The following is a 27,868-nucleotide window of genomic DNA, read 5'->3' as shown; positions in this document are numbered from 1 at the left end:
TTAAACAACAACAACACTTTAAGCAAAAAATCTTTAAAAAAAAACTGCAGATTTTAGTCGATATCTGCAGATTGCATCAGCTGGCTGATTATTGGTCAGGAACTTGTAGTAATTGTTATTCACAGAGGATAAAAAAACATATGCAAGCACTTGCCCTCTTTTAAAGACACATTTACTATTTAATAATAATAATAATAATAATAATAATAAGGGATGTCCTGATCCAATCACGTGATCGGAAATCAGGCCCGATCACGTGGCTGCCGACTCGATCGGAATCGGACGTCGTCTCCCGATCAGGACACGGATAAATATATGAGGTTATTTTTTTTATAGCGTTAATGTTTTGAAGTGCTGTTCCATGAAAGAGTGCGACAGCTGAACCAGGAGAGAACAGACAACTCTATACAATGAGTTTACAAGCGTCCTCTCTACGTGCCAAACTTGCACCTGCCCATCTATACATCACTGCCTGTCACTCTACAGCCCCCTTTACAGGCAATCTCCATCAATATCCATGTGATGAGGTCACGGCTGGGGTCAGCCTGTTTGTTTGTGCGTCGCGTGGAGGTTATAATGTCCCGGTGGAAAAAATAACGGCTGAGTGTCACAGTGGCAGCATAAACAACTAACATCATTTAAAAAAAAGAGAGCTTACTTGAGAGGGGTGGGACTCGAATCACATGACTTGAGTCCCATTCAAGTCGCGGGAATTTATCAAAGACGCCATTGTTTTTTGAACCACAAGAACATGGCACGATTGTCAAGGTAGAAGCAGATTACCACAAAGTCAAAGGGTGCTACAATAAACAATGTAGTCTGCCATTGTTTTGTTTTTTTAGTTATAATTTCAGGGTCGAACGGATTAGTCGACATTACTACGCCGCATCTACGATTAAAGTTCGAAATCAACTAATTCCAATTGGCGTATTCATGGAGAGAATTTCAACTCGCCGGACTATGATTTGAAATTTACAGCCAACAAGGTAACACAGTCCTCAGATGTGCAACAAATTGAATATAAAATTAATTGATCATTATTTTTAATGATCGATTTTTAAAAAAATATATACAATTAACTCATTTGCTCCCAAAAACGTATAAACACGTTCTATTTTAAATGTTTTAAGTGTCCCAAAGACACTTTTTTTATAGCAATAGAACACAATATTCTGTGGGCAAAATCCAGTAAAACAGCCGAGTGATTGAGTTAAAATAAATTTAAATTGTCCTAATAGTTTTTTAATTTAAAAAATATATTGATTAAATTACAATTATTATTATTATCATTATTATTATTATTAAATTAATATATTTTTAAATGAAACCTAAAATTGTCCTAGTTGTTTTTTTAATAAAGAAAATATATTAATTAAATTACATTTATTATTATTATTATTTAATTCTTGATTTTTTTATGAAACCTAAAAATGTCCAAATCCTCAAAATGTCAGCCTTTTGACAGTAAATATTCTCTTATTTCTTTTCTTTTCTTACTTCTCTTATTTTCTTCGATGAAAGCAGACTGATTATCATTGTGTTGAATCAAAACAATACGTTTTACGGACCAAACCAGTAACCGATTCATTGAAAAAAAAAAAAATAATAATAATAATTAATTATAATTAATTCCTATTCATAAAAAAAAACGATTTTAATTATTTATTTTTTAATAAAGTGATGGAATTTATTTACACCATCGACAAAATAATTGGCAGATTAACCTATTATTAAAATATTTGTTAGTCCTCATACATTTGTGCTGTTCCGAGAGCATGAATGAGCATAGCAGTTAGCCTAGCTAGCGCTAGTCTGATCGCCGCTAGTCATAAAACACCATCTTCAACAAAATGTTATATCCCTCCGTTAGCGGACAATAGCTGAGTGTGTTTACGCATCTTTGTGTTTGTGGCATTTTTATCGTCATCACTCCGCAGTCGATCCGCTCACGTTTTACGGCCGATTTATTGGGAAATTCAGGTCATCCCATCCGTACGCAGGCCTGAGGAGCCGGGTGGCGCGCTACACGCCTCTTCAGGCTAGTGGCTGTTTGTTGCTAAATGAAGGCGGGCATTCTTTGGTTTCCCAGCGAGCTGGGTGCCTGCCAGTCCCCCGGCCACTGAGTGCCATTTTATTAAGAACAAAATGGAGCCCCTATGAAAGGAGCCTCGCACTGAGCCTGCACAGGTCTGACTGAACTAAACAAACAGCACCTTAAAGAGACAGGCCTGCCTGAAAAATGAGGAACGGGGGGGGGAGGAGCGGCCCCCTCGGGAGACGCCGACGGCTTTCGGCGTGCCAGCGGCTATTGTTCGCCGCTGATGCTGACGGATGCTTGGACGAACACGAATGGGAATCAATGGAGCGCGGGCTCAGAGTTTGGCGCCAGCATCTGCATAATCAAATTGGATTGTGTCATTAAATGCAGAAATTTGAATGGAATGGCAGCATTTTAAGAAAAATTTAAAGAAGGTGTGACGGATGCGTGATGACATTTGGTCGGACGTCGGCCGAGACTTTTAGATTTGGAATGAAAGCAGATATGATGGTAAACTCATTCATCCTCATCTTTCGCTAAACTCACATTTTGACAGGAGCCGTATTTCACTGCCAAATGTGCAATTCAACATGAGAACAGAAGGGGGCAGTAGAGATTCCAATGTGAGGATTTCATTTCAAACTGGTACATAGTGTTTTGTTTTTATAACCAATCGATCACACATTAAAGCTCTACCGCTCACTCTCACATAAAAAAAACTCTCACTCTCCCATTAAGACTATCACTAATAGAGGTGTGCCAAAAAAATCGATTCTCATTTAGTACGATTCAGAATCGATTTTAAATGTCCCAAAATCGATTTGATTTAAATTATTTTATACTGTCTTGCCTTTGCCTTTATTTGGAGCGCTGTTCATGTTGTACCCGGTTTGGCCACTGAGGGGCAGTGTGGTTCCACACGGTCTAATACACTGTTAAGTTGTAGGCACATTAGAGAGTAGCAGGAAAAACTCACGATCAAAGTTATTCCAATAAAAGTGTTTTTTCAGATGTTCTTGTGAGTGCTAAAAGTGCCGCGAGTAGCGCGCTAATTAGCATTAGCGAGTCAGACTGGAGTAGATCATTACAATTCCTTGCACATCTATAGATTCAAGCAAAAATCATTGTCAATCAAATCGTTTTGAATAAAAAAATCGGTATTAATCGAAAGTAGATTCTGAATCGAATCGCAGACCCAAAAATCGTAATCGAATCGTGAGACAGTCAATGATTCCCACCCCTAATCACTAACTCTCATTTTAAATCGCTCTCTCCGATTCTCTCTTTAAATCTCTCTCACTCAATCACATTAAAACTCTCACGCTATATCTCATACACTCACATTAAAGCTCTCTCACATTAAAATGTTTCTCTCTCACCACTCATATTAAATCTAAAATAACAACTCTCACATTAAATACCGCTCTCAGTCACTCTCTCTCTACACTCACATGAAATTTCTCACACACTGTCACTCGCACTCTCTCTCATTAATAAAACATTCACACACACATTCTCACATCCATACTCTCAATCTCACAGGCATTCACACACTCACATCCATACTCTCAATCTCACAGGCATTCACACACTCACAGGTCTTGCACACATGACCTCTTTTCGCCGTCTCTCTCATTACACACTCTCTCACAAAAAAGTGTAATGAATGCCATTGCAATTCATTTCAAAGTTAAAAATGACTTCATAATGAAATCCACGAGTCAACCAAGTTACGAGCACTCACTCACACCCTCTCTCACATTAAAATCTATCTCACTCTTCTTTTCTCCCCTCTCACTCACACACTCAGGCACACCCTCACTATCTCTCTCTCACTCACACTCAATCTCGTAGGGAGACAGCTCTTAAATTATCACATTCAAAAACACATACACTCTCTCATTCTTACACTTAGCCTCGCACACGCAGTCAATCTTTCTCACACGCCGTCGCAAACGCACACACACACACGGCAGGATGGGCCCGGCGCCAACATCTGTCTTTGATATCAGTTAACCTAACCGCTTATTGTGGGAGCCCACCAACGCCACGGATGGCGTCTAGCGCACGTATTAAGCCTTCGCCGTCCATTCAGACGCTTTGGCGTGCCGCGCGCTCCATCTTTCCATCTGCGCGCGAGCGCGCGTTTGTGCGCGCCTTCGTTTCTGAGAATGCCGCCGCATACCAGCGCGCAATGTGTGTTTACACAGACATGCGAGAGCAGCGTGAGTGTGCGCAGTGGCCGCCGCGCTCCATAGTGAAAGCCGCAGCCTGCCACCACATCAGAGGGCGCGTGGGAGACGGAATGACAAGGCCGGGAACCAGCCAGCGTCTGCCGGCAGCCACACACACACACGGTGGTGGTGGTGCTTGCTTACGCACACACATTCGCGGGGCTCCTACACATTTGGAATTTCAAAATTGCACTTTTTCAGACACCAATTGGAGGAAAAAAAGGGGAATGTGACAATTCTCTATCAAATCAAATCTTGTCTTATCAAAATTTTTAAGCGTTTTGTGGTGCCACTCTCACTTAATAGTACGCGAGATGAATCAAAGTCAAAATATTTGTGGTGATTTATTTACTTACTGACTTTTGACCTTTGGATAAAAGGTGCGCTGGCAGAAAATAAGCATGACAACATATTTAACAACAAAATAATTGCCAAGGTGCACGCATGTACAAAAGCAGCATGTGTACTTTTACTGCACTTACACGCTCACACAATCAATCACACTCTCTCACGCACACACACACAGTCTTTCACATGTAAACACTCTCTTACACAGTCACGCAGTCATACGCAAACTCCCTCTCACGCACACTCACTGTCATATACACACATTGGCACAAACACATCATTCCTCTCACGCGACTCTCATATACACTCACAAATTCCCTCTCCCACACACATTCACTTACTCTCACATACACTCACAAATTCCCTCTCACACACACATTCACTTACTCTCACATTCACTCTCGCTCCCTTGCACACACACCGCAAATTTAGCTCTCACACATACAGTCACACACCACTCTCTCACATGCACACACACAGTCAAACAGAGTCACGTAAACACTCTCTCACACGAAATACCCACACAAAATCACAAAATCTCACACATACATAACAATATAATCCAATATGGTTTAAAAGTAACCCTCTCACACACACATTCACTTACTCTCACATTCACTCTTGCTCCCTTGCACACACACCGCAAATTTAGCTCTCACACATACAGTCATACACCACTCTCTCACATGCACACACACAGTCAAACAGAGTCACGTAAACACTCTCTCACACGAAATACCCACACAAAATCACACACATACATAACAATATAATCCAATATGGTTTAAAAGTAACCCTCTCACACACACATTCACTTACTCTCACATTCACTCTTGCTCCCTTGCACACACACCGCAAATTTAGCTCTCACACTTACAGTCACACACCACTCTCTCACATGCACGCACACAGTCATACAGAGTCACGTAAACACTCTCTCACACGAAATACCCACACAAAATCACAAAATCTCACACAAACATAACAATATAATCCAATATGGTTTAAAAGTAACCCAATATGGGTTATGGCATACCGCTTCTCTTTTGGTTGTAAATGTTTTGTGAATTAACAGCACCTCAAAACTGCTTTTTTCTGTAAGTGAAAAATTGGGAAACAACTCCATTTAAAATGGAAACAAAAAAGTGTAATGAATGCCATTGCCATTTAATTTCAAAGTTAAAAATTACTATATATGAATTCCACAAGTCAACCGAGTTACTAGCTTACTAGCTCCACCAACCACCCACCCACCCCACACACACACACACAGGTTTGTTTTACTATCTTTGTGGGGCCATCTCATTGACATAATGCATTTCCTAGCCCCTCCCCCTAACCCCAACCATCAAAAATGATTGCCTACCCTTATTCCTTACCCTAACCTCAACCATAACCCAACTCAAACCTAAACTCTAAAGCTAAGTCTGGACCCTCAAAAAGAGGTCTAAACTTGTGGGGCCCAGCAAAATGGCCTCCATAACTCTGTGAAATCACAAAATGTTGGCCCCACTATGTAACAAAAACAAGACCACACACGCACACACGCACGCACGCACGCACAGTCAACAAACAAACAAATCTATTTAAAATTAAAACCAGAAAAAAGTAACGAATGCCATTTCAATGGTTGAACATCGCTTCATAATGAATTCAATGAAGTCAACCGAGTTACTCGCTTGCTCACAAAACAAATACAGTGAGCAGCATTGTGCGTTTGACCCGCGCTATCCGTCATTCCAAACACTAAAAAAAACGCTCGACACGCCAGTGCAGCGCCAGTCACACCATTTCTCACGCCGACGCGCACACACATGTGGACGTGCCCAAGAAAGGCAGCGCAAGTGCAGGTCATCCATGGGTGAGTGAAAGCTACAAGTGCTGTTTTTACTTGTGGTGGACACACATCCATTTCAAGGAAATTGCTCGCCCCATTATTGGAAAGTGTTACCGGAATGTCAATTAAGGGGGAAGTTTTTAACCTCGCACCACACAAATAAACAGTCCCCCCCCCCTCTTATTAAAGGCAGTGTCAGCGCAGACAGAGAGTCTGGAGGTGGGCAGAGGGGAGGCCGAGCCAGGACGGAGGACGGGAGGCCCGGGAAAAGGGAGACGAGGGGACAGGATTTGCTCCTATTGTGCCCGAGGGCCCTTAGACCCTGAGAACCGCTCCAAAGCCCGGCTCGGGCCCACTTAGGGATCTGTTTGACGACCGTCTGGATCCCGAAGTGCGACAGCGGTAGCGCTGATTGAGGGCGGGGTCAACGGAGGGGAGATAGAGAAGGAAATGCGCGCGTACGTACGCCAATAGGGGGGCTAATAGTCGGGGAGGAATTCGGAGGAGGGGAGGAGAAATCAATAGTGTTTGTTTTGTACTGGCTTACTCGGAAAAACACGGCAGGCGCTAGAGAAAATAAGCAAGGGGAGGGAGGATGTGAGGAGGGAGGCAGTGATTGCAATCAAACACTTATCAAATCAAAATGGAAGATCTTTGGAAAGGAAGAGCAAACACAGACTTGTTGGAACCGCTGAGGACACGTCATCAATCCTGCTGTCTAAGCTGGTGGTTTTCAAACTTGGGCCCACGCGAGCCGTAGCTTGGCTTTAAGGGTCCGCAAAATAATGTAGAATAAAGCATGTTATTGCTTTTTTTTTCTTTTTTTTTTTTAAACTGCATATCCGATGACCGGTGTGTCATCATGAACAAATATCTTAAGTTGTGATATGATAGTATCACAAAAATTTGATATTCATTCATGAATAAAGTTTGTTTTATATATATATATATATATATATATATAAAATGTGCATTATTACATGAATAAAATAGTTTTTTGAAGACTAAAGAGAATTTAGAGAATTATTTACAATAATAAAGTTGTATTTTGAAAATCCATTTATTACTTTGGAAAACAATGACCGAACCGGTAACATAGCACAACACCCCCCCCCCCCCCCCACACACACACACAAAACAAACACCAATCACTGAAAAAAAAAAAATCGATTTTTTCTAATACAGTACTACGACCTCGCAAATTTTCAAATTAGCTTTTTTTTTTTTTAACTTATAAAAATATGTCTTGAATTTTTTGGTAGTTTTTTTTGTTTCTGAACTTTTTTTTTCATGGAAATTCATGGAATACGCTTTTTGCAAGTAAATTCCCTTATTCAAATTCCCATCGCTTTTTTCCATTCTTTCCAATTCAAATTGACCGTGCACAAATACAAATGAAAAGAAAGTAGCGGGAACCCGGTGCGGTAACATTAACACACCTGCGGCTTACAGTCGGGTGCGGCTTATATGTGTAACAAACTCGAGTATTCCGCAAATTTAGCTAGCGCGGCTTATAGTCAGGTGCGCCTTATAGTCCAGAAATTTCAACTTCTTGAGAGTAGGACTTACTCAAAATCAGATTTTTTTTCCCCCCTTATATACCATTGCTGGTATCGGCAGCCTTCACGGGGATGCGATGCATTGAAAAAAATGCCATCCCTACTAAAAAAAAAAAGTAATATTATTAATTACATTATAAAGAAATGAAGAGCTTGTGCATCATTCTTAAAACTCACTCACCTCCAACGGCGGCTTTAGACGTCAAAGATACATTTTAACAGGGCTGGCAGTGAAAGATATAATTCATTGATGTGCGTAATTTATTTAGCAGAGGATAAAGAATATATGCATGTGAGCTTTTTTTTTTTTTTGTCTTTCTACAGGTGTTGATGGACGCTTTCAGGATTCTAACATCACTGCGCCTATCAAAGCCATTTTGCATTATTTGCTAGCATGACGCTAAACTGACTCATGTGAAGCATTTCTCGCTAAAGACAACTCCTCTAAGCCACTACACATAACGGAGATGATCCGCAGCCATACTTCATCCAGAAGTGGGTGTTGAAGTTCAAACAGGTATCTTCTGGTGACGCAGGAGCCGACAGGCAGGGCCTCTAAAACGGGACAGAGTGTGCTCAAGTGGCTCCGCGGGGTCTAAGTCAGCGAGCTCGCAGGCATGCGAAATGCCCTCGCGTAGCCCGTGTGTCGGCCTCTGTTTGGAAAAGGGCTTGGCCGAGAGCCCCCTTCATCAAAAGCCACCAACAGCTGCTGAGAGGCTGCATATTCCACAAAGCGCGCTCGAGCGCACATTTCACTCTTTACGGGACGCTCTATATTTGACAAGTGGGTGAAACAAAATTCAGAGTAACCCTCAAATGTTGTCGGTTCTTGAACAAACCGACCGTTATTTAATGAAAAGGACGAGAGGCTGGATTTGTACAAGATCGTCATTAGTGAACTCCTGATGCTGTAATCCTCGGCAAGAGCTCCCATGTCAGTTAAAGCAACGATTGCGAGCAAAGGCAGAAAGCTGGACGATGACAGAGAGCTAGAATAAGAGGCATGGTTTCGTCGGTCGCCAGCGGCAACCAAAATGGCAGGAGAAAAGGTTCCCGTGCGAATTCAAACCCATGACGATAGCACTTAATACATATTTCGATGAGGTCCTTTGCAGTTGATCACAATGTTTATTATTATTACGGTCGACACAGTTCCACTCCAGTCCTATAGATGGCAGTAATGTATGATACAAACTAATTGCCAAAAAAAAGAAAGGAGTCTAAAAATTAAGTCAATTTATCGCATTTATCTATTTTCACTTAATTGGTCCAAAAAATAACATTCTTTAAAAAAAAACGCACTACAAAAACAATTATACATATTGTAAGACAGACTTCATTTTAGAATCTTTGGCAGTGCTAATGCTAGCAGTCAACGTATAAGCCCATTGACAGGCTAGCTGAAAATTAGCATGGCGCTCCGGGAGTGATATTTCCTCAAATAATGAATATTTACACATACAAACAGATACACAATGCAATATTTGAAGGCAAAAAAACAGCATATTCCTCGTAGTTTGTGATAATAAACAAAATAAAATAATAATGCTAAATTGCGACTTTCTTCTTCAACTCTCTCTTAATATATATTAATGTGCATCCCTATGAATATTGCCCCTAAGAGGCCAAGGTGGGTACAGCAGGTACATTATTTATTTCTTCTTCTTTTTTTTTTATTGCTTTTCTTTTTTATATATTACTATTTTACTTTGATACTAATTAATTTTCTGTTTGTTCTTTCGTGTTATATTTTAAGTTGAATTTTGGTAGTTGAATAAATACTATTTTTTTTTTTTAAATCAATGAAAAATCCTGTTGATTAATTGTGATTACAAATATGGATCAAAATAGTTATTATTGTCCATAATATTCCAGCCCAACCACATACACAGAAGCTTCTAACTGTAATAGTCAAAGCTATTTGGCTGCAATGTAGGTTTCGTCCTGCTGAGCCCACCAGTTCACAACCCCGACTCTCAAACCCAGGCTCAGCAGGGGAGAAAAGCTGAGCGCAGAAAAATAAAATACACCACTAGATTTTCTTTTCTTTTTTTTTCTTTCTTCTAAGTCTCACAAAGTGGCCAACGGTCTGGCTTCTCCCTCGCGTGCTCTCGTGTTTTTGTCGGCTGCTGCGCATTCCGGTAAAAAAAAAAAAAAAAAAGTCGGCCCTCAGCAAGCCAAACTTTGGCTCCAATTGCACTTTTAGGGGGCCTGTCCCGCTGTTAGTCACCTCAGGAAGAATGAGTCACCAGAGAGAGACCTTCGCTGCCATTCAGGTGACGGTTCTCACACAGATGAGTGCAGCCAGCCTCTCATCACATGGTCTTCTTTTTGATGGCGTTATGCTGCCACATTGTGGCCACTAACGGAATGACCGCAACTGGCAGATACAGTCAGGTGAATAATAGTTTGAGTAAGTAGAAGCAAATTAGAACGTCATAAAAAATTGAACTAGGTAAATTACTAAGTAGTATATTTATAAGGACTGCTTCATTTATAACATAAAAGTATGAAATGTATGCCACTTTGTTTGTATATGTGCTGTATTAAAATGAATTATATTTTTTTATATGGTTTGGGCTTAATTTATTAAATTTAAATCACACATACAAAATGGCAAAATTGCACTTTTTTGGGGACAAGCAACCTCGGATTTCAAGCTTATTATTGCCTTGCGTAACTCTTCCTCGCAGGATAAGGATAAGCTAAATGCAAATTTGAAAATCCACAGTACACCAGCGCTGCCGTGTTGATCTTGGACAGCTGAGTCTGGATTTGTGAACTAAATCAGCGCCGAAAGTTTTCTTAAGCACTTTGGCGCGCACCCGCGCCGTATAAGTAACTTGAGCTCATCAAATTTAATTGGGAGTCTCTGGCCAAGTAGCCGCAGGAATCTTCCAGCCGTCGTTTGTGGTCCTGCTTCCCATTACCCCCGCGAGGAAAGACGACGACTGCTGTAATGACTGCAAGGCAACGGGGACGGGACGAGACCGCAAAGGTAAGAGGCAAGAAATGAAAGAAAAAACAGCTTGGAGGAGATCCAACATCGGCCGCCGGTCCTTCCACCGGCCGTATCATCGGGCTAATTACCCGAGTAATCACGACGCTAATGCCGCAAAGGCCTGGAGGCGGGACTCCTGTATCCTGTTTCGATTGAGGCCACTGGAAATTGCCGGCTTGATGGAAGAGCCGACGCTGTGCCGGCCAGCATCTGCCCGGTTCAGGAGTGCACTTGAACTAGACCAAAGCTGACATTTTCCATTAAGCCTCAACAGGACCCCCCCCCCCCCGACGACCTGACAAAACTCGACTATCTGTATTATAAGTGTATGCGGGTGTGTCGCTATAGCAACCGGGTCAACTTTTAATGACTATAATCAGAGAAGTAAGTGGCCTGGCGTACTTTAGGGCACACGTAAACCCACCCAGCCACTTTTCTATCACTTCGCTTTTGTCGTTAAGAGCAGTACGTCGGCATTATTTCATGACTTGCATATTAGACTATGCTATTATTTTCTTTGAGCACAAGCAAAGGGGATAAATAATAATTAGAGCAAGTCATAAATAGGAATAATCAATTTATTATCAAATTAATTGATAAATATTTTTGATAATCCCAATAATCGTCTTGAGACATTGTTTAATGTAAAATTGTCCTCGGAAATTCAGTCAGTCTTCCATGAAAACACTGGATATCTCAGATCTCAGTTTTTCCTATCACCAATTTTTGAGCTATAAAAATATAAAATAAATGTGTTTATATGTAAATAAAACACTAACATGTAATACAAGCTTGGATAACTAAAACTAAAAAAAAACAGTATGAAAGAAAATCGAATTTAAAACAGTATGCGCATGGTTTCAAGGTCAGCGAATCCTCTTCCTACTATGCTAGGCTATGCTATGCTAGCTTTCAGTTTTCAGATATTGATTGACCTGTTTGGAGCGACACACTCCTCTCACTGCATCGTCTCAAATGTGACTGCAAAATCAAGTTGCCACATAGATGCAGATGAGTCCCAAACGCATAATCGTTTTTTTTGTTTTTTTTTCTTACTACAGTCTTACTACAGCTAAACGTGGAACTTTGCCTACCTGGAAGTTAAAAAAAATGGACTCGTTTGCAAACATCTGATTTTCTTTGAAAAACAATCATCATCGTTGTCATTACAGACTTGATTCAACAGATTAACTCTTTGACTGCCAGACGTTTTCAGAAAAGGGATGCCGTGGGTGCCAGCCGATTTAAGCATTTTGACTGATCTTTCAAGGTCCACAGAAAATGATGTTTGGACTATGGAAACACACATACTACCAAATGATAGATGAAGATTGGACTCTCATCTTTCATCAGAAAAAAAAACTTTGCTTCTACCTTATTCCGTTTTTCAGTAATCAACAATAGAAAATGGTTAGTTTCACCTCTGTTTTGGAAAAAAAACGTCTTTTAACGTCTTTGGCACCCCTCCATAGGATTTTACTAAACGTTATTTAACGTTTTTGGCAGTCAAAGAGTTAAAAAGGTACAAGCTAAAGATACATTATCCATCCATTTTAACCCCTAAACTGTCAAACGTAGCATCCTCCTAATTGACGACTGATTTAAAGAGGTTTTTCCGTCAGTTATCCTTTGAAAAATAATCTAAAAAAGCGACGTGGTGCGCCGAGAGACTATCTATTTAGGACGTCTGGCTGCCTAATAAGCGAGTATTCCGGACGTGTGATCACAGCCAGCCTGTTTCTCATGACAGAGTTAATGAATCCAATCAAAACCAGGCTCTCAACCAACGGGGAATAATGACATATCCCGCGAACCACTCAGACAGCCCACGACGTGCTTAAGACCATTGACGTCACCGGGCCAATCGGGCATCGTGTGTGTGTGAGGATATATGTATATCATCTAGTTAAGAACGCGTCCTGTTGGCGTCTCCAGCGGGGCTTTTTTTTTTTCTTCCCCCAATTATCGCAAAATAGAAAATGATTTGCTTTGCCTCGTATTTATGACCCAACTTATAAAAATTGCCTCCTCTGGTTGTGTTTTATCACGAAACTGCATGAGTCATCTGCAAAAGCGGGCGTCAGAGTGCGCAAAACAGCAAAGTGCTGCAAACAAGCGTGACTAAGGCTTTGTATGTTTACACCCATTCAATCAACAGCGATGATACGCCGTGTGCTTTCTAAGCTCGCGCGTTACGCTAGCAAGTGTGCTCATGCTGCGTGGCAGAAATGGAAGCGCACACACACACACACACACACACACACACAAAAAGAGACATATTACCACTCATTTTTCATGGCAGGAACGTGACAATGCTCTCTGTTAAAGTGTGCACGAGGAGGACACGGCACCAGATGTTTTCCTGTTAATTTGGCAGTAAGGGTACTAAAAGCGGCGTCGGTGTGTGACTCAGTGTAAACGACGCCGGTAGGTTATTGAAATTCACGGTTGTGCTGGTATTAATTCATGTTTATTGTTTTTTTTTGTTTTTATGGTTGCAATACAATGAAGCAGAAGTGAACATTGTCGGAGGTTATATGTTGTCTTTAATGGGCTGCGGGTCAAAAGTTGATGACGAAATGACTTCAAATTTAAATAATGTTTTATTGTTGTTGTTGATTTATTTTTTTTCCTGAAAAGGACATAAGAAATTGGCAAACTGATAAAATATTTGTATCTATCAAGAATGGACTGTTTTGAGGAAATTTAGAGCTCCAGACTTTTTTTTTTTTTTTTTTTTTTTTAAATAGGAGCTGAGGTTATTTTAGTTCACAAAAACCAACAAGATAACAAAAAAGAAAAAAAAAAAGAAAGAAAGAAAGAAAAAAAATCGCAAACATAATAAAATGGAAAATGCTTTTTTTTTTTTTTTAAGTGAACACTACAACTAATGTATTGTATAGTACCTTTATTTTTTTTTTACTTGTGGATGGTTGGTTTTAAAATGTTTTTTTAAATAATAATTTTGAATTTTTACTACACAATACATACGCTGGTGTTTTTTTTAATCATGCAAACAAGAAATACACAAAATTAAAACCAATACTAAAACTAAAACAAAGCATTTTCAGCAAAAAAAGAAGAAGAAGAAGAGTAAAACTCATTAAAAAAAAAAGAACTAACTAAATGTAATATTCACTAAATAAATAAATAAAAGGCTAACTAAAATGACAATTCCAAAACTATTATAACCCAGCTAGGAGCACAGTCACCCCTAATCTGAAATTTCCAGACTTGCAAAGTAAATATTCAAACCACCCAATTTCACTACATGACTGATAAATGGGCTGAAGTGTTGAGCGGAGGTTTACCTCACTTAGATTTATTTTTACTTTTATGCAGTACTATACATTTGTTCATTTCAGTTCAGTTTACTTTGACAAAATATATTTGCATAGAAACTTTTAGAACTTTAGCAGTGTGTTTGATGTTACACCAAGTGGTACGTGAGCTCCCTCTAGTGGCACTAAATTAAATGCTTTGACTAAAATGTAATTTTCCTGTTGCTTAAACTTTATTAAAATCCAATACAGCACATTTGTTGGGATGCATTTATTTTGTAAGTAGACCATATTTAAAATGAAATTTTACTTTTTAGAATTTAATTAATTTATCAACAGTTTTTTTTTAACATTTATTTCAGTACAGTGCGTTAAGTGTTTCTAACCAAACTGCAATAGTATACTGTTATCGTATTCAACAAAACAATTGAGGACAGAATTGTGCTGGTTTTTTTTTGTGAGCGAGAGACTCACCCTCTATTGAGTATTAAAAAAAATAATAATAAATTATGAAATATGCATGGAGTTTACTTTCCCTTTTAACACAAGCTATCGCCTCAGCACTCGGGGAGAAAAATGGATGGGTAATTAACCGACTCTCACCCCCTCCATTTTCCAATTAACTGCACACCAGTACACAATTCTATGTTTCTACTTAATTATGCGCCACTGCATTAGTCCCTATTGTTGATTCGCCGTGTCTGCGTTTCAGCACACCGCCGCATTAGCACTGCTTATGGCTGCCAGCTGTTCTAAACGGTGCTTATTTTTTGTCGCTTCCATCTTCAAGGAAGGAAAGTGCCAAAAGGTGTAAAAGTGATGGACGGCCACGAGCTGCTCTCCGAGTATTCCCCTTGTAGTAATAACAAATTGAATATATAAAAAAAAAAAAAAAAAGGAAAGTGATGAACGATGGAGGGGAGATAGACTGTGCGAATGAATTATTGCATAAATCAGACCATGGAACAAAAAGAGGAAGAGATCAATTCAAATAAATGGGGCTGCGTTATGAGGGGGGAGGACAGACTCATGTAGTCCGTCTTTCAAGAGGGTTTTACTCGTCTGTCTGGAACTAAACAGAAAAAGTACGGAATACCAAACTAAATTGTATGAGCTCACAACTTAATAAGAATCAATAAAAGACTAGTGAAATTTTCAATAAACATTTTCAAGGTTTTATTTTTTTTCACCTAGTGTACAGAAATTGGTGTCAAGGAAGTATGTTGATATGGAGCCATTATCTTTATTATTATTATTTAGGGGGGTGGGGAATCAGTCCAGAAAGTAAAAACAAACTAACCCTGCCACATTTAGCCACAGGTGCTTCTACTCAACTGGCAGGAAAACGAGCTCGTCTCAAAGCACCTGCGCCTGAAGCCAAACAGTTTCTGAGTTTTTAGATTATTATTATTATTATAATGCATTTTTCACATTTTCATGGCAGGGTTTGGCCTCTATTACTGTAACTTGCTAGTCAATGTTGTCAATTCAGTTTTTTTGCTTTAATTTTTTAGTTTTTTAATTAATGCTACTTCTTAATAAGAAACAGAGATTTTTCACATTGTTTTGAGGTCAACCCGTCCCAAAAAAACAAAAATAAGCAATATAATCATTGATTTATAGCATATTTTATTTAAGCATATTTATAGCAACGTAACTCAAAATGCTTCACATACTATCATTAAAAATACATTCAAAAGCAGTTACAAAGTTGGAGAGATTTAAAACCAAAGTAAAAAAAAAAAAAAAAGCTTATTAAAATTGCTTAAAGAGCGTATAATTTAAGAACAACATTTTCGAAAAAAACTATTTTAAAAATGCTTTGAAAGACCTTAATCATAACCTGAATTTACATTTTATTGGTATATTTTGAAACTTTATTTATCAAAGGATATACTACACATATACACACATCCAGGGGAAAAAAATCTGTTTTTTTTTTAAGAGTGATTTGTGGGATGCGCGTTTTATTCCCCGGATTTTACGGTAGCCCAAAACTGAGCATTAAAGAAAAAAAAAAACTTGAGAAAAATCGGTAGATTATCAAGTACACCATACGGAATAAGAAATGTAATACAAAGTGTGTGAGTCCTACCCCCAAACAACCGCAGCTCGTAAGATCCGCAACAGCCGCCATGACACCGAACTCATAAAATCCCGTCTGCTGATGAGCTCCTTCAATTCCTTTCCTGCTGCGGAGTCCGTCTTTAAAATTGCACTCCCCTACCAGCAATCTGAAGCCACGTATTAATCTACAATATGAATTCTGTATTCGTAATCTTTTCAGCAACTTGCATGTGGAGATTGTTTTGCCCGCGGCGGTAATCAATTCCGACTATAAACACGCCCGCACGTACGACTTAGTTGGCCCACATGAGCATCGTTGAGCCATGCTAGGGTCCAGTTGCACCCGCGACACTGGAGAAGCAATTACAATGATCGGGCTGCTAATGGGGTCTTGGGTTACCCGATCCGGTGACCGAGTCACAATAGAAAAGTCTTCAATCTTTAATAGGCTTCAAGTCTGTTGCCTTTGTCTAAATCAAGAGGACCAAACAGTCAAGTCATAAAAAAAAAAAAGTTGAGCCAAACAAATCATTTGCAGTTATGAAAAACAGACAATGAGGTCATTTGAAGGCTTGCGCGCAGGTCACGTCAACACTATCCGAGTTGTTTCAGTGGCAGACAATTTGCCTAATAAAAAGCTTTAATGACGCTGACGTCCGGCTTAATGATTCAATTTCAAGCGGCGCGCGTGTCCTCCGCACTTTTGTCAGCCGAGCAGTCGGCCCGCCGGATGATGAAGAGTGACAAATGTGATGTTAATAGCAAGTGTTGCGTTGGGTTAATGACATTGTTTGTGGTGGGTTTTAAAAAGGTGTTGGCGTGTGTGGAAAAAGATGTTTTACATCAGGCTGGCATTACAATGTGATGGGAAGGTCACCTTCCCCGAGAATTATTTTAACAGTAGCGGTTTGTATTTTCAATGTTTTTACTAGGGGTTTCAGGCGATGAATTTTTTTTAATCGTAATTAATTGCATGACTTCAATAGATAACTCGCGATTAATCACAAATATATCTGTTCTAAATGTACGATAAAATGTACAATAAAATTGTTTTCATACTCTTGTTAACATAAAAGTGCAAAAAAAAAAAGTTAAAATAATAGAAATAGAGCTGCATCTTTTAGTCATTGATACAATTAAAAAGATGTATTATACTGTAAAAAACGAGTGTGAGGTCATTTTTCTGCCACTAGATGGCATGATTGCATTTGTTAGACATTGGTGACAAGCTCAGTGCATTTTTCTTTTCAAATTAAGAGCTAACTAATCTACATTAATTAACATGAAGTAACTTGTGAAATTCTGCATATTTAAAAAAATTATCAACAAAAGCAACTTGATTAATTTAGTGTTTCAAATAATTTTATTTGCTTTAATAATTTTTACGTTTAAACATTTTCTTGTTTTGTACCCCCCAAAAAATGATCGTCCTAATCATGATTTAAATCATTACCAAAGTAATCGTGATTAATATTTTCTTCATAATCGAGCAGCCCTAGAAGAAGTCAAGACAACTAATGTGTAATGTACTGCATGACATTAGTTTGCTGCCGCCTCTATCAAATGAAGTGACTGTCTCTCTAGCTAGCTCACTAATTTTAGCATGTAGCATCTGCCGAAAAGTTTCAAATCAAGTACGCTGCCGTCAACACATTTAGCAAATTTTGGATGAAAGTCCGAGCTCTAATTATAAAATATACGAGTCGCAGGACCAGGGAAACTATGAAAAAAGTGACATACTCCAAAAAATATGGTATTTATCTACACTTAACTATGCTGTTACATCTGATTAAATATGAATAGGAAAAGTCAAACTCACAAATTTGCGTTTCAGCTTCGCCTTACTGCTGCGCGCGGGCTTGTCCTCCACCGCAGTCTCCGAGCTGTAATCGCAGTTCATGTCCAGGTGGTTGTCGGCGGAGATGCTTTTACGGAGGTACGCGGCGCGCGCCCGGAAGTGAGAAAAGGGCGACTGGGAGCGAGGTCTGGCTTCACCTCGCTCTGGCTCGTCTTCAGCTTCCATGTCATCCTCCAAGCGCCACAGTTCGCCTGGGAAAAAGAATAAAAAGGATAGTCATGCATAATTCACTGTGAGAAATGGCCTCTCTTGCAATGTTGCCATATTTAACTGGATGTGCAACAAATTTCAAAGAGCTCTTTTCTGGCTCACGCTGCACCTCTCCAGAAAATATTGTCATGAAAGATTAACTCTTTTACTGCCAAAGACGTTAAATGACGTTCTGCAAAAACCTACGGAGGAGCGCCAAAGACGTTAAAAAACGTCCTCCCATTTTTTTTTTTTTTTTTTTTGAAACGGGTGCTGTGAAGGCTTGCGGAGCTCTCCTGAAAGTTTCAAGCAGGTTTCTTGAGCCTAATGACTATTTTTGGCCCCTAGAGGGCAGCGATGACTCTCTTTTGACAAGATCGGGTGGGCGTCAGTAGAGGCGGAGCTAGAGCGTTGAGCAGGAGATCAGAATGGAAAACAAAGGAAAAATGGCGGCCGGTCGCGAGGAGCTAACGCCAGAGCCGTTTTTTTCAAAGACCGAAAGCATCGCTAAAAAAGCACATTGTTGATGACGATCATCATCATCGATGATGAAGATGATGGTGACTCCGTGGTTGGAAAGCATTGACGCGGCAGTAGAAGACGTTAGATGGAGCTAGATGGAGGAGGGAACGGGCAATGGCGAGCGTTTGCAAGCAGCTCTACACTTACAAGACGAAAGGCATCGACCAACGCTAAAATAGTACATTGATATCCATGATGATGAAGGTGAATCCGAGCTTGACGGCGAAATTGGAACCGCTGACGCGGCGGCTATGACGGTGTCGTAACGCGGAGCGCAACCGAGCACGCACAGGCGGACGTTCGATCGGACGACGGAGAGTGCCCCGAGTCCAATGCATATTCATCGGAGGAAGTGTGTACAGTCTGCTACTTGCTTTTTATTTCCCGGAAAAAAAGGCCGTCAAGAAAGTGTAACGTTTGCACGCAAAACGGACCAATGTGAAAGTGAAAGTAAACTGATGTGCGAGTCCTGGCGTCTCCTTGCACGCAGGAGAGCGTTACAAAAGGAAAAACTGTATTTGAAACATCCACATAATTGTAAATAGTACCACAGTTGCACACATTTGTAAATAGTTTGCGAAATTGTTTTGTCAAATTGTTACACTGTTGAATGGAAATAAACGTATTTTGCAATCAAAAAACACTTTTTCATTGTTGGTGAAAGCGTTTTACAGAAGTAAAGCACTATTTAGGTGTTTGTGGCATCATTCATGGACAAAAAGAAGTGTACAATTCACTAGAGTGCATGAAATAACATCGTTTCACAAAAAGCTCTTTTTCTCCGTTTTTTGTTTCAAAAGAGAGAATTTCGGTGAAAGTAACCATTTTCTAATGTTGATTACTGAAGAACGGAATAAGGTAGAAACAAACTTTTTTTTCTGATGAAAGCTGAGAGTCCAATCTTTCATTTGGTAGTATGTGTGTTTCCATAGTCCAAACACAACATTTTCTGTGGACCTTGAAAGATCACTCAAAATGCTTAAATCGGCTGGCACTGGCGACAACCCGTTTTTGAAAACGTCTGGCAGTCAAAGAGTTAAAAAGGCGGCGCGACCGAGCCCTGCTGCGTATCGTGGGGAAAAAACTATTAACCCGCAGCCCGCAAAAAATGTTTTTTTTTTTGAAATAGCTAAATCTATACAAAAGTACCTTGCGATATGAGTGACCCGACTTAGGTTTGTCAACGTACCAAATAGAATGGCACATGTATTTAAAACAACAACATAATTTTGCCTTAAAGCCCGCTAGCTTAATGCTAAGCTAACGATATGAGTGACCCGACTTAGGTTTGTCAACGTAACAAATAGAATGGCACATGTATTTAAAAGAACAACATCATTTTGGCTTAAAGCCGGCTAGCTTAATGCTAAGCAAACAATATGAGTGACCAGACTTAGGTTTGTCAACGTAACAAATACAATGGCACATGTATTTAAAACAACATCATTTTGCCTTAAAGCCCGCTAGCTTAATGCTAAGCTAACGATATGAGTGACCCGACTTAGGTTTGTCAACGTAACAAATAGAATGGCACATATATTTAAAACAACAACATCATTTTGCCTTAAAGCCCGCTAGCTTAATGCTAAGCTAACGATATGAGTGACCCGACTTAGGTTTGTCAACGTAACAAATAGAATGGCACATGTATTTAAAAGAACAACATCATTTTGGCTTAAAGCCGGCTAGCTTAATGCTAAGCAAACAATATGAGTGACCAGACTTAGGTTTGTCAACGTAACAAATAGAATGGCACATGTATTTAAAAGAACAACATCATTTTGCCTTAAAGCCGGCTAGCTGAATGCTAAGCGAACACATAATTGTAAACAGTACAGATGGGCTAACGAATAGCATCAGTGTTATAATCCGTTAAGTAATGGATTTGAACACAAAAATAATAATCGTTTGGGGTACATTTAGTGATTAGTGATAGTGAAAGTATTAATGTAGACAATAAAAAATATTTTTAAGTAACCCCGGTGGCTCTTATTTACACATTGTTTCTACTTGCTAACCTCTTGGTCGCTAAAAGAAAATCTGTCAAATGCAAGTCGGTTGAGTAAAGACACTCAATGAAAATTGCTCTCTAAGTAATTGGGAGAGGCAGGAAGTAACAAATTTGCGGCGGCTTTGTCTTTCGGGCGACAAGCTTTCACACTCGCTCGCTGTCACAATGTGCTAATCACACGCGACTTCCATCACTCACTATCTGACGCTTGCCGCAAATCCTGACAGTGTGGCATCAGTAACGACGCACACACATCTCACGCGCGACTTGAAGAGAATGACGCATGCTGAAAGGGATGTTGTAAATAATATTAGAAAACTACTCTTTCGTCACAAATGTAAAAAAAACTGGTTAATTGTACCTTCTGCATGTCAAAATATGTCACTGGCATAGACGTATAAATATACACTCATTTTTGTTTTTAAAAAAATAAATAAATAAAAAGAAGATTAATGGCATCCATATGAAACTATTACTATTTTTTTGCATTTTACTCATCATGTCCCCCATAAGTTGACAAATAAATAAAATACAACTTTTGAGCACTAACAGAAAGATAACGAGCAAGAGGGGTAAGACCGAGTGCAGCATTATGGTCAATGAGAGCGGTTGCTAGGCAACAAGGGGCCACGTTAAGTCTCTCGATTTTTGATATTTGCAACGGAGCAGCAGCAGCAGGAGCAGCAGGGCAGGGGAACAAACACACTGATGGAGTCTGGACCATTAAATACTTAAAAGTACTTGGGCTTAATAAGAACACACACGGATGTGAAGTTTGATCATCTGAAACAGGGCAGCAAAATTTGAGTTGACGTGATAACCCTCGCTCTTTTTCTATATTTATAAGATAGATCTGGCCTAATTGTTTATTTTCTCTGTAATGTTTTAATCAATTAAGGGCGCATTTTCTTCGTGGAATCTATGTTAAGACAAAAAAAAAAAAAGATTAGCATTACATCTTATTAAAGAATAGCATTTTTTATATGAATTGGATGCTTTTGTTAAGTGAAAATAAAACCACTTCTGGTTAATTTTAAGTTGACGTTGTACTGCAGCGTCTGTGATTTTTGAGTGTATCTGGCTTTGACTTATTCACTCCCAACCATTTTCACAGAAGCAATCCCCTTCACTCCCGGCTGTTTTACTGGACGGATTTTGCGAGGCCCACACAATATTGTGTTCTAGTGCTATAAAAACTTCTACCAAAAGAAAAATTAAATTATTTTCTTTCATCAGAAAAAAAAAAGGATACTTTTATCTTTTTGTTTCCGTTTTGCAGCAATTAGAATATAGAATATAGCTAAGTTTCATCATTATTCACAATCTATTCAATTCAATTCTATTTAGAATCGTGAGTAATTAAGGTTTTTTTTTTTTCAACATGGCCCTGGTTCATCTCCTTTGCTCCGCTGCCATTTCTTCAACCGTTCTTTGCAGTTTAGATGCTGCATCAAAGCCTTCTGTATGCTCTAGCATAATAAATTAAAAAAAAAAAAAAACATTTTAAAACGTATAAATACGTTTTTGGGACACTTAAAACATTTACAATAGAATGTATTAAACGTTTTTGGGAGCAAATTAGTTAAAAAAGGCAGAGTGAGGCAAGTGAGTGATGTGGGCGCCATCTGGGTTGGCTATTGACTGGCTAAACTGTTAGCCAGTCGGTGTTTTGTTGTCTGTTGCTATTGGCAATCATACTGATATGATACACACTGAAGATTATCTTGATCCCAAACTCAAGAATGGTGTTGGTGTTTTATGATCCTCTGCGTTTTAAGTACTTTGTTGCCATCTAGTGGTGACTTCTATTACAAAAAAAAAAAAATGTACTCCCAACTTGCTTATTGAGCTTATTGTGTTCACCTGCAGGTGGCAGCGTGCAGGCTTTCGGGCTGCTGGCAGCGGGTGGGTTCTTCCTGCGAGGTGGACTTCCTCCGATGAGATCCGAGTGATGGACTCTGGACACCCGCGGGGACTGGGGAATGCTGGGCAGGGTGCGGGACTTGGCCAGGATGGGTCTCTGTAACTTTCTTTCCAGCGACCTGGTTGGGGAAAAAAACGATCAGATTGCGTTTTGGGTTCTGAACGACGATACCGGAAGAGAATAAATGTATGGAATTTGTTACAGTACTCTACGGTCTGGTCGTCTTTCCAACAGAATGATTACCAAGCAGTTGTACACATGTTTCGCAAACACGCCCCCACACGCACAAAGCCGGTTTTACTGTTAAGGAGCAACAAGAGAGCAGTTGTACAGATCAATCGTGAAATTACTTCCACCTCAGCATAATCAAGTCGGAGGCCATTTAGGAAAACAAGCGGCAGAAATTGGTTTTCTTTTATAGTGGGTTGATGCCACAAACTCCCCAGTGGGAAGCCAATCAATAGGCACGAGCACAGCACCGCAAAGTGCTTTTCACGCTACAACGCAGTCGAATAATCTCGATATGATTGGCGGCACGCGGCATGCATGTAAAATAGCTAATTGGTGCTTTTAGGAATGCGATGCTAGCGATGTCCTGTCGCATTCACTACTTGTTGCATCCCGTAGAATTTGACGCGAGCCGATACCAATACGAGCGCTCAACTCTTGAGTAGCCATCAATATTGATACGAAAAATGCCCCCCCACCAAAAAAAAAAACCTCACAGATCATTTTAAATAAAGACCTATCTACCCCATATGTATTTTTTATTTGCATGAAAGAATGTAAAAAATATATATATGACACTATATATAATATAATATATATGAAAACTAGCAGTATTCTACATGATAAAAACATAAATAAAAAAAATTTGAATCATGATGAAGCCATTAGGAAGCCATTACGAAGCATATAATACACACATACGGCAATACAGAACGAAGTGAGACAATCCCAACAGTTCAGAGAGCTGCTATAAAATGGGTTGTTTTTTGTGGAGGATAAAGAATATATGCCTGTGAGCATTGTTATATTGTCTATCTACTTTTGTATATGTGTTGCTTCCCCGTTTGCGTTGAAATATTCTTTCTTTTTTTTTTAAACACTGCGATATTTGTAACATGTTGTGCATGTGTTAGCATTAAGCTAGGACAAGTTTTGTGGTTGTTTGAATACACAAGGCGCAATTTTCTTTGTTCATCCGCAAGACATTTACTTTAATTTACTGCATTTCCAATAAAAAAAGACATCACAATACGAGCTATTCTGGCGTTTACAAATCCAGCATACTGCATTGACCTAGCAGCCCGACAGGAATTAAAAAAAAAATCAATACTACATATTTATAACTTTACCTGTATTATTACGCCATCGATAAAAGGTATGGATGCGGTACGACCTGAAATGAATCGAGACAACCCAGAGTCACTGCACCCAATCCACCCCCTCCTCGGGCTCCAGCGTGATGTGATCAAATTCAACGAAACGTGGCCAGCATTTCCAACGCCGGACTCAGACACCTGAACAGCGCAGTGTTGTGGCGACAACTTTGACTAAGAATGGGTCAATTACACACAAGCTGTGTTTGTGCAGGAACAGTAAGGATTTGTCGCTTTCTGTTTGTAAGTACTTGCAATGGGGTTTATTACCTCTGCCAAGCATGAAAAGCAGGAAGTGATGTTTTGAGCATTTGTTGATTAAAACCCTGGAGAACCCACGGGGTCAAATTTGGCCCCTATGAATTCTGCTACTCAAATAACAAAGACCTTTTTTTTTTGTTACAAATTTAACTTCAAAAGTCCAGAGTGCCACTTCTGACCCCTGCATGGGGCCATCTAGTGGATGAATATTGCACTTACATGAGCCAGAGTGGTGGTGACAAGATGGCTGGCAACAAGCTGTTTTGTTGAGCTGGAAATCAATTCAAACAAAACCATCTTCTCAGCAAACCATCAGATGGTAAAATTGTGTTTTTTTTGTTAATCTATTTCATATCATGTTGCAGAATGCCTAGGAGTATGTTTTATATATATATATTTTGATAAATTAGCAACTCTGAGCTAGTTAAAAAAAAGGGTTAAAATTGAAAAAAATTGTTCAGTGAATTTATAGCAGTCATTTAATGTATAATTCATAATATTCCAAAGAAGAAAAGGGTTCTTGGGTTCTCCAGGGTTAACTAGTTAGCAGGACTACCCAAAAAATGCTGGTTACTGCCTAGATAAAAATTTGATTAGATTAACCAAAGGACATGGATGTAGTTCAGTTTTCCTTTCATCCCTCTCCTGAAAAGCAAAAAAAAAAAAGTAATAAAAGTAATTATAATAGTAACTAAGTAATAAACTACCTTTCACCCAAAATAGTTTATAGTTCAAACTGCTACTGTGATGCAAATAATTCAAACCCTGCACTATTGTGAATATACTGGGAGACTACTGTATGCCCGTTCCTACTTACAACCTAATCTCACGCGCAAACAAGCATATTTTACGAAGGATGCCAATGTGATCTGACATAACACCAGTTAATTACACGACATTCGAAACGCAAGAACGGAGAATCAAGTGAATTAAAGAATTAAATGCTTGATTGTGCCTTGAGAGGATACTCGACAACAATTAATCGTGTCTGCAAGAGTGGGGCTATTGAATTGAATATTTCAGTTGTCTTGTAATTCTCTTGGACTTTTTGCTCAGGATGCACTTTGCATTCATCACCTCGGGGCTATCCGCTAAATTGACGTCAGCACATCTGCGGCTAAGTACTGACATGCGGCTACTGTCAGCAAGTCAACTGCTCTCAGATAGAACAGGTGGGTGTTGAATATTTGGACTGGGACATGGTGAGAGCGGTCATAAATGTACACTGAGAACTCGGGAAAGCGATGATGTATTTGTTGCCTTGTTCCACATAGGAAGATGAGTACTTGGACACAGACAGGCTAATAGTTAGCATCAATGTGGTTGTGTTGCTACCCTTTGAAAATGGATATCCGAATACAAACAGCAACATATGTAGACAGACGAGGCATATATTCTTTATCTTCTGCGAGGAATGACTCATATTACTGCCGTAATGAGATGATAGGAGGAGCTGAGTTTAAACTACATTAGCGTATATCCATGTTTGTTGAAAGGACAATTTATCACAAATGATTTTGTGCAGCTCGTCGGTTCCAGGACCCCATTTTGAGAACCGCTACCTTAGCAAATGAAATGTGAGACAACATTTGCCTGAGGCTTACGCACAACATTCCTCACAGCTAGCATAAATGAAACAACACGGGCGCTAACAGGTGACACAGTAGACACACACACACACACACACCAGACAGCTACGCGGTTGTAAACACCCCAAATGGCACATCATGATGGCCCCGGCCGCACACAATTTAGATTCTCGCTCATGCAACAAACCTGTTGCTAGGCGACAAAACAAGGGGAAAGGAAAGGAAACAGGGGTGAGGAAGATAGGGGATAAAGGAAAGTTTTTAAGTTAGTTTCGCTTAAAATTAGGGATGCTCGATGCTAATGCAAAGTACCACTAGTACTTTTGATACACTAAATTTAATTTTCATTTTAAAGAAAGGCCTATACAACCCAATAGCATTTTCCTTAAACCTGCATGAAATTAATGGCAATTTTCTTTTTCCTGATTTTGAGTTCCTGATCATAAAAGGGCCGGGCATCCCGTTACCGATACCTAGTATCAGTACTCGCCCATCTCTAGTTAGGAAGTTTATCTAAAAATAGAAAGAGAAATTCAGTAAGTAAGTCAAATGTTTCATTATATTGGCAGATTATTTAGCTTGAATTAAGTAATAGAGTGGTTTAAACTTTTAATTATTCTGTGATCTCAAATCATCTTTCCTCATTGAATTGAATGGAAATGCCATTAATCCATTCCATCGCCGCGGAAAAACCCGATTTAGATTCATTAAAAAACAGCACGTGAGAAAATTGACTTTATAAAACGTATCTAACAACAGAATGTAAGTGATTTTACACTTAGTCACGCACAAAAACGAAGAAGACTTTCACAACTACTGTAAGTGACTCAGTAAACTGCAGAAAACCCTGCCAAACTATCAGTTGCTGGAAAGTCATCTGAGCTGAGATTACTTCTCATACAACGCAAATTGTGGCTCGTATGTCAAAGCTAAACAGCCTAACAAGAGCTCGTATCATGAAAAACAAAAGTCGGAGCACTCTTACCTCAAGGCCCCACTGAATATTCCTCATTTCATTACGTTTTTTTTTTTCCCCTTTGCTTATGAAAGCCTGTTTTTGCAGTGCAATACTGAGGCCATTGTGTGATAAAACGCTATGATGTGTCTATTGGAGATGCCAGCGGAGCGATGGGCTTTCGAACATTCGCCCTCTAGCCCTTTTTTTTTTTTTTTTTTGTGCTTTTCTTCTCTCTATCTCGCTTGGCACTTGGCTGACAGTGAAGAGGCTTTAAAAGACTTTTGCTTCAATCGCCTTTCTCACCGCCAGCCCCAATGTGCTTTCGCTCACATTTCCGCATGAAGAGGTTTAAGTGCGAGCGCAGGTTTTAAGACCTGGAAACGGAATCTAACTCACCCAATTACGGGCCCCGGTAACAAATCCTCCCTTTTCAAGCTTCGAACCAGTCATTGAGCAGACAAATCTATTGTATCCGAGTGTATCATCAGCATTTGGTGGCATTCGCTTGAAGTGCCGAGGCGTGTTGAACAATCCAGCTCAATGACGCCCTCGATCTGGAGTGAAAACTGTCCATGGTGCTGAATATAACATCCAAATATAAATCGTACCATGGCCCAAACGAGTGGATTTTTATTTACTCCGGGCTGGAAATGACTCAGCGCGTTCCTCTGTTTACGCAGTGTGTTATGGCAAGACTTGCCCTTTTCATGGAGTGAGCAGCTCAAGGTTGGCTGGTAGGCTGACATTGATGCGACTCTAAAAATAGACCCGTTTCAAACGGAACATCACTGTTTTTGTCGACCGGATAT

General features: G+C 39.6%; 1 protein-coding gene across 2 annotated transcripts in view; it reads right to left on the bottom strand.

Moving 5' to 3' along the window:
* The window catches only part of ankfn1b (ankyrin repeat and fibronectin type III domain containing 1b), a 148,324-nt gene that overhangs the window by 97,971 nt on the left and 22,485 nt on the right, over nt 1–27,868 (bottom strand). For both annotated transcript variants that reach the window (XM_077551760.1, XM_077551759.1), the window contains 2 exons: nt 22,809–22,987; nt 18,185–18,414 (listed from right to left, as the gene is read on the bottom strand). In XM_077551760.1, the coding sequence (XP_077407886.1) occupies nt 18,185–18,414; nt 22,809–22,987 (409 nt within the window). The remainder of the gene's footprint in view (nt 1–18,184; nt 18,415–22,808; nt 22,988–27,868) is intronic.

Source organism: Vanacampus margaritifer, chromosome 18 (genome assembly GCF_051991255.1).
Source record: "Vanacampus margaritifer isolate UIUO_Vmar chromosome 18, RoL_Vmar_1.0, whole genome shotgun sequence".
Taxonomy (NCBI): Eukaryota; Metazoa; Chordata; class Actinopteri; order Syngnathiformes; family Syngnathidae; genus Vanacampus; species Vanacampus margaritifer.
This window is presented reverse-complemented; position numbering and strand designations above follow the sequence as displayed.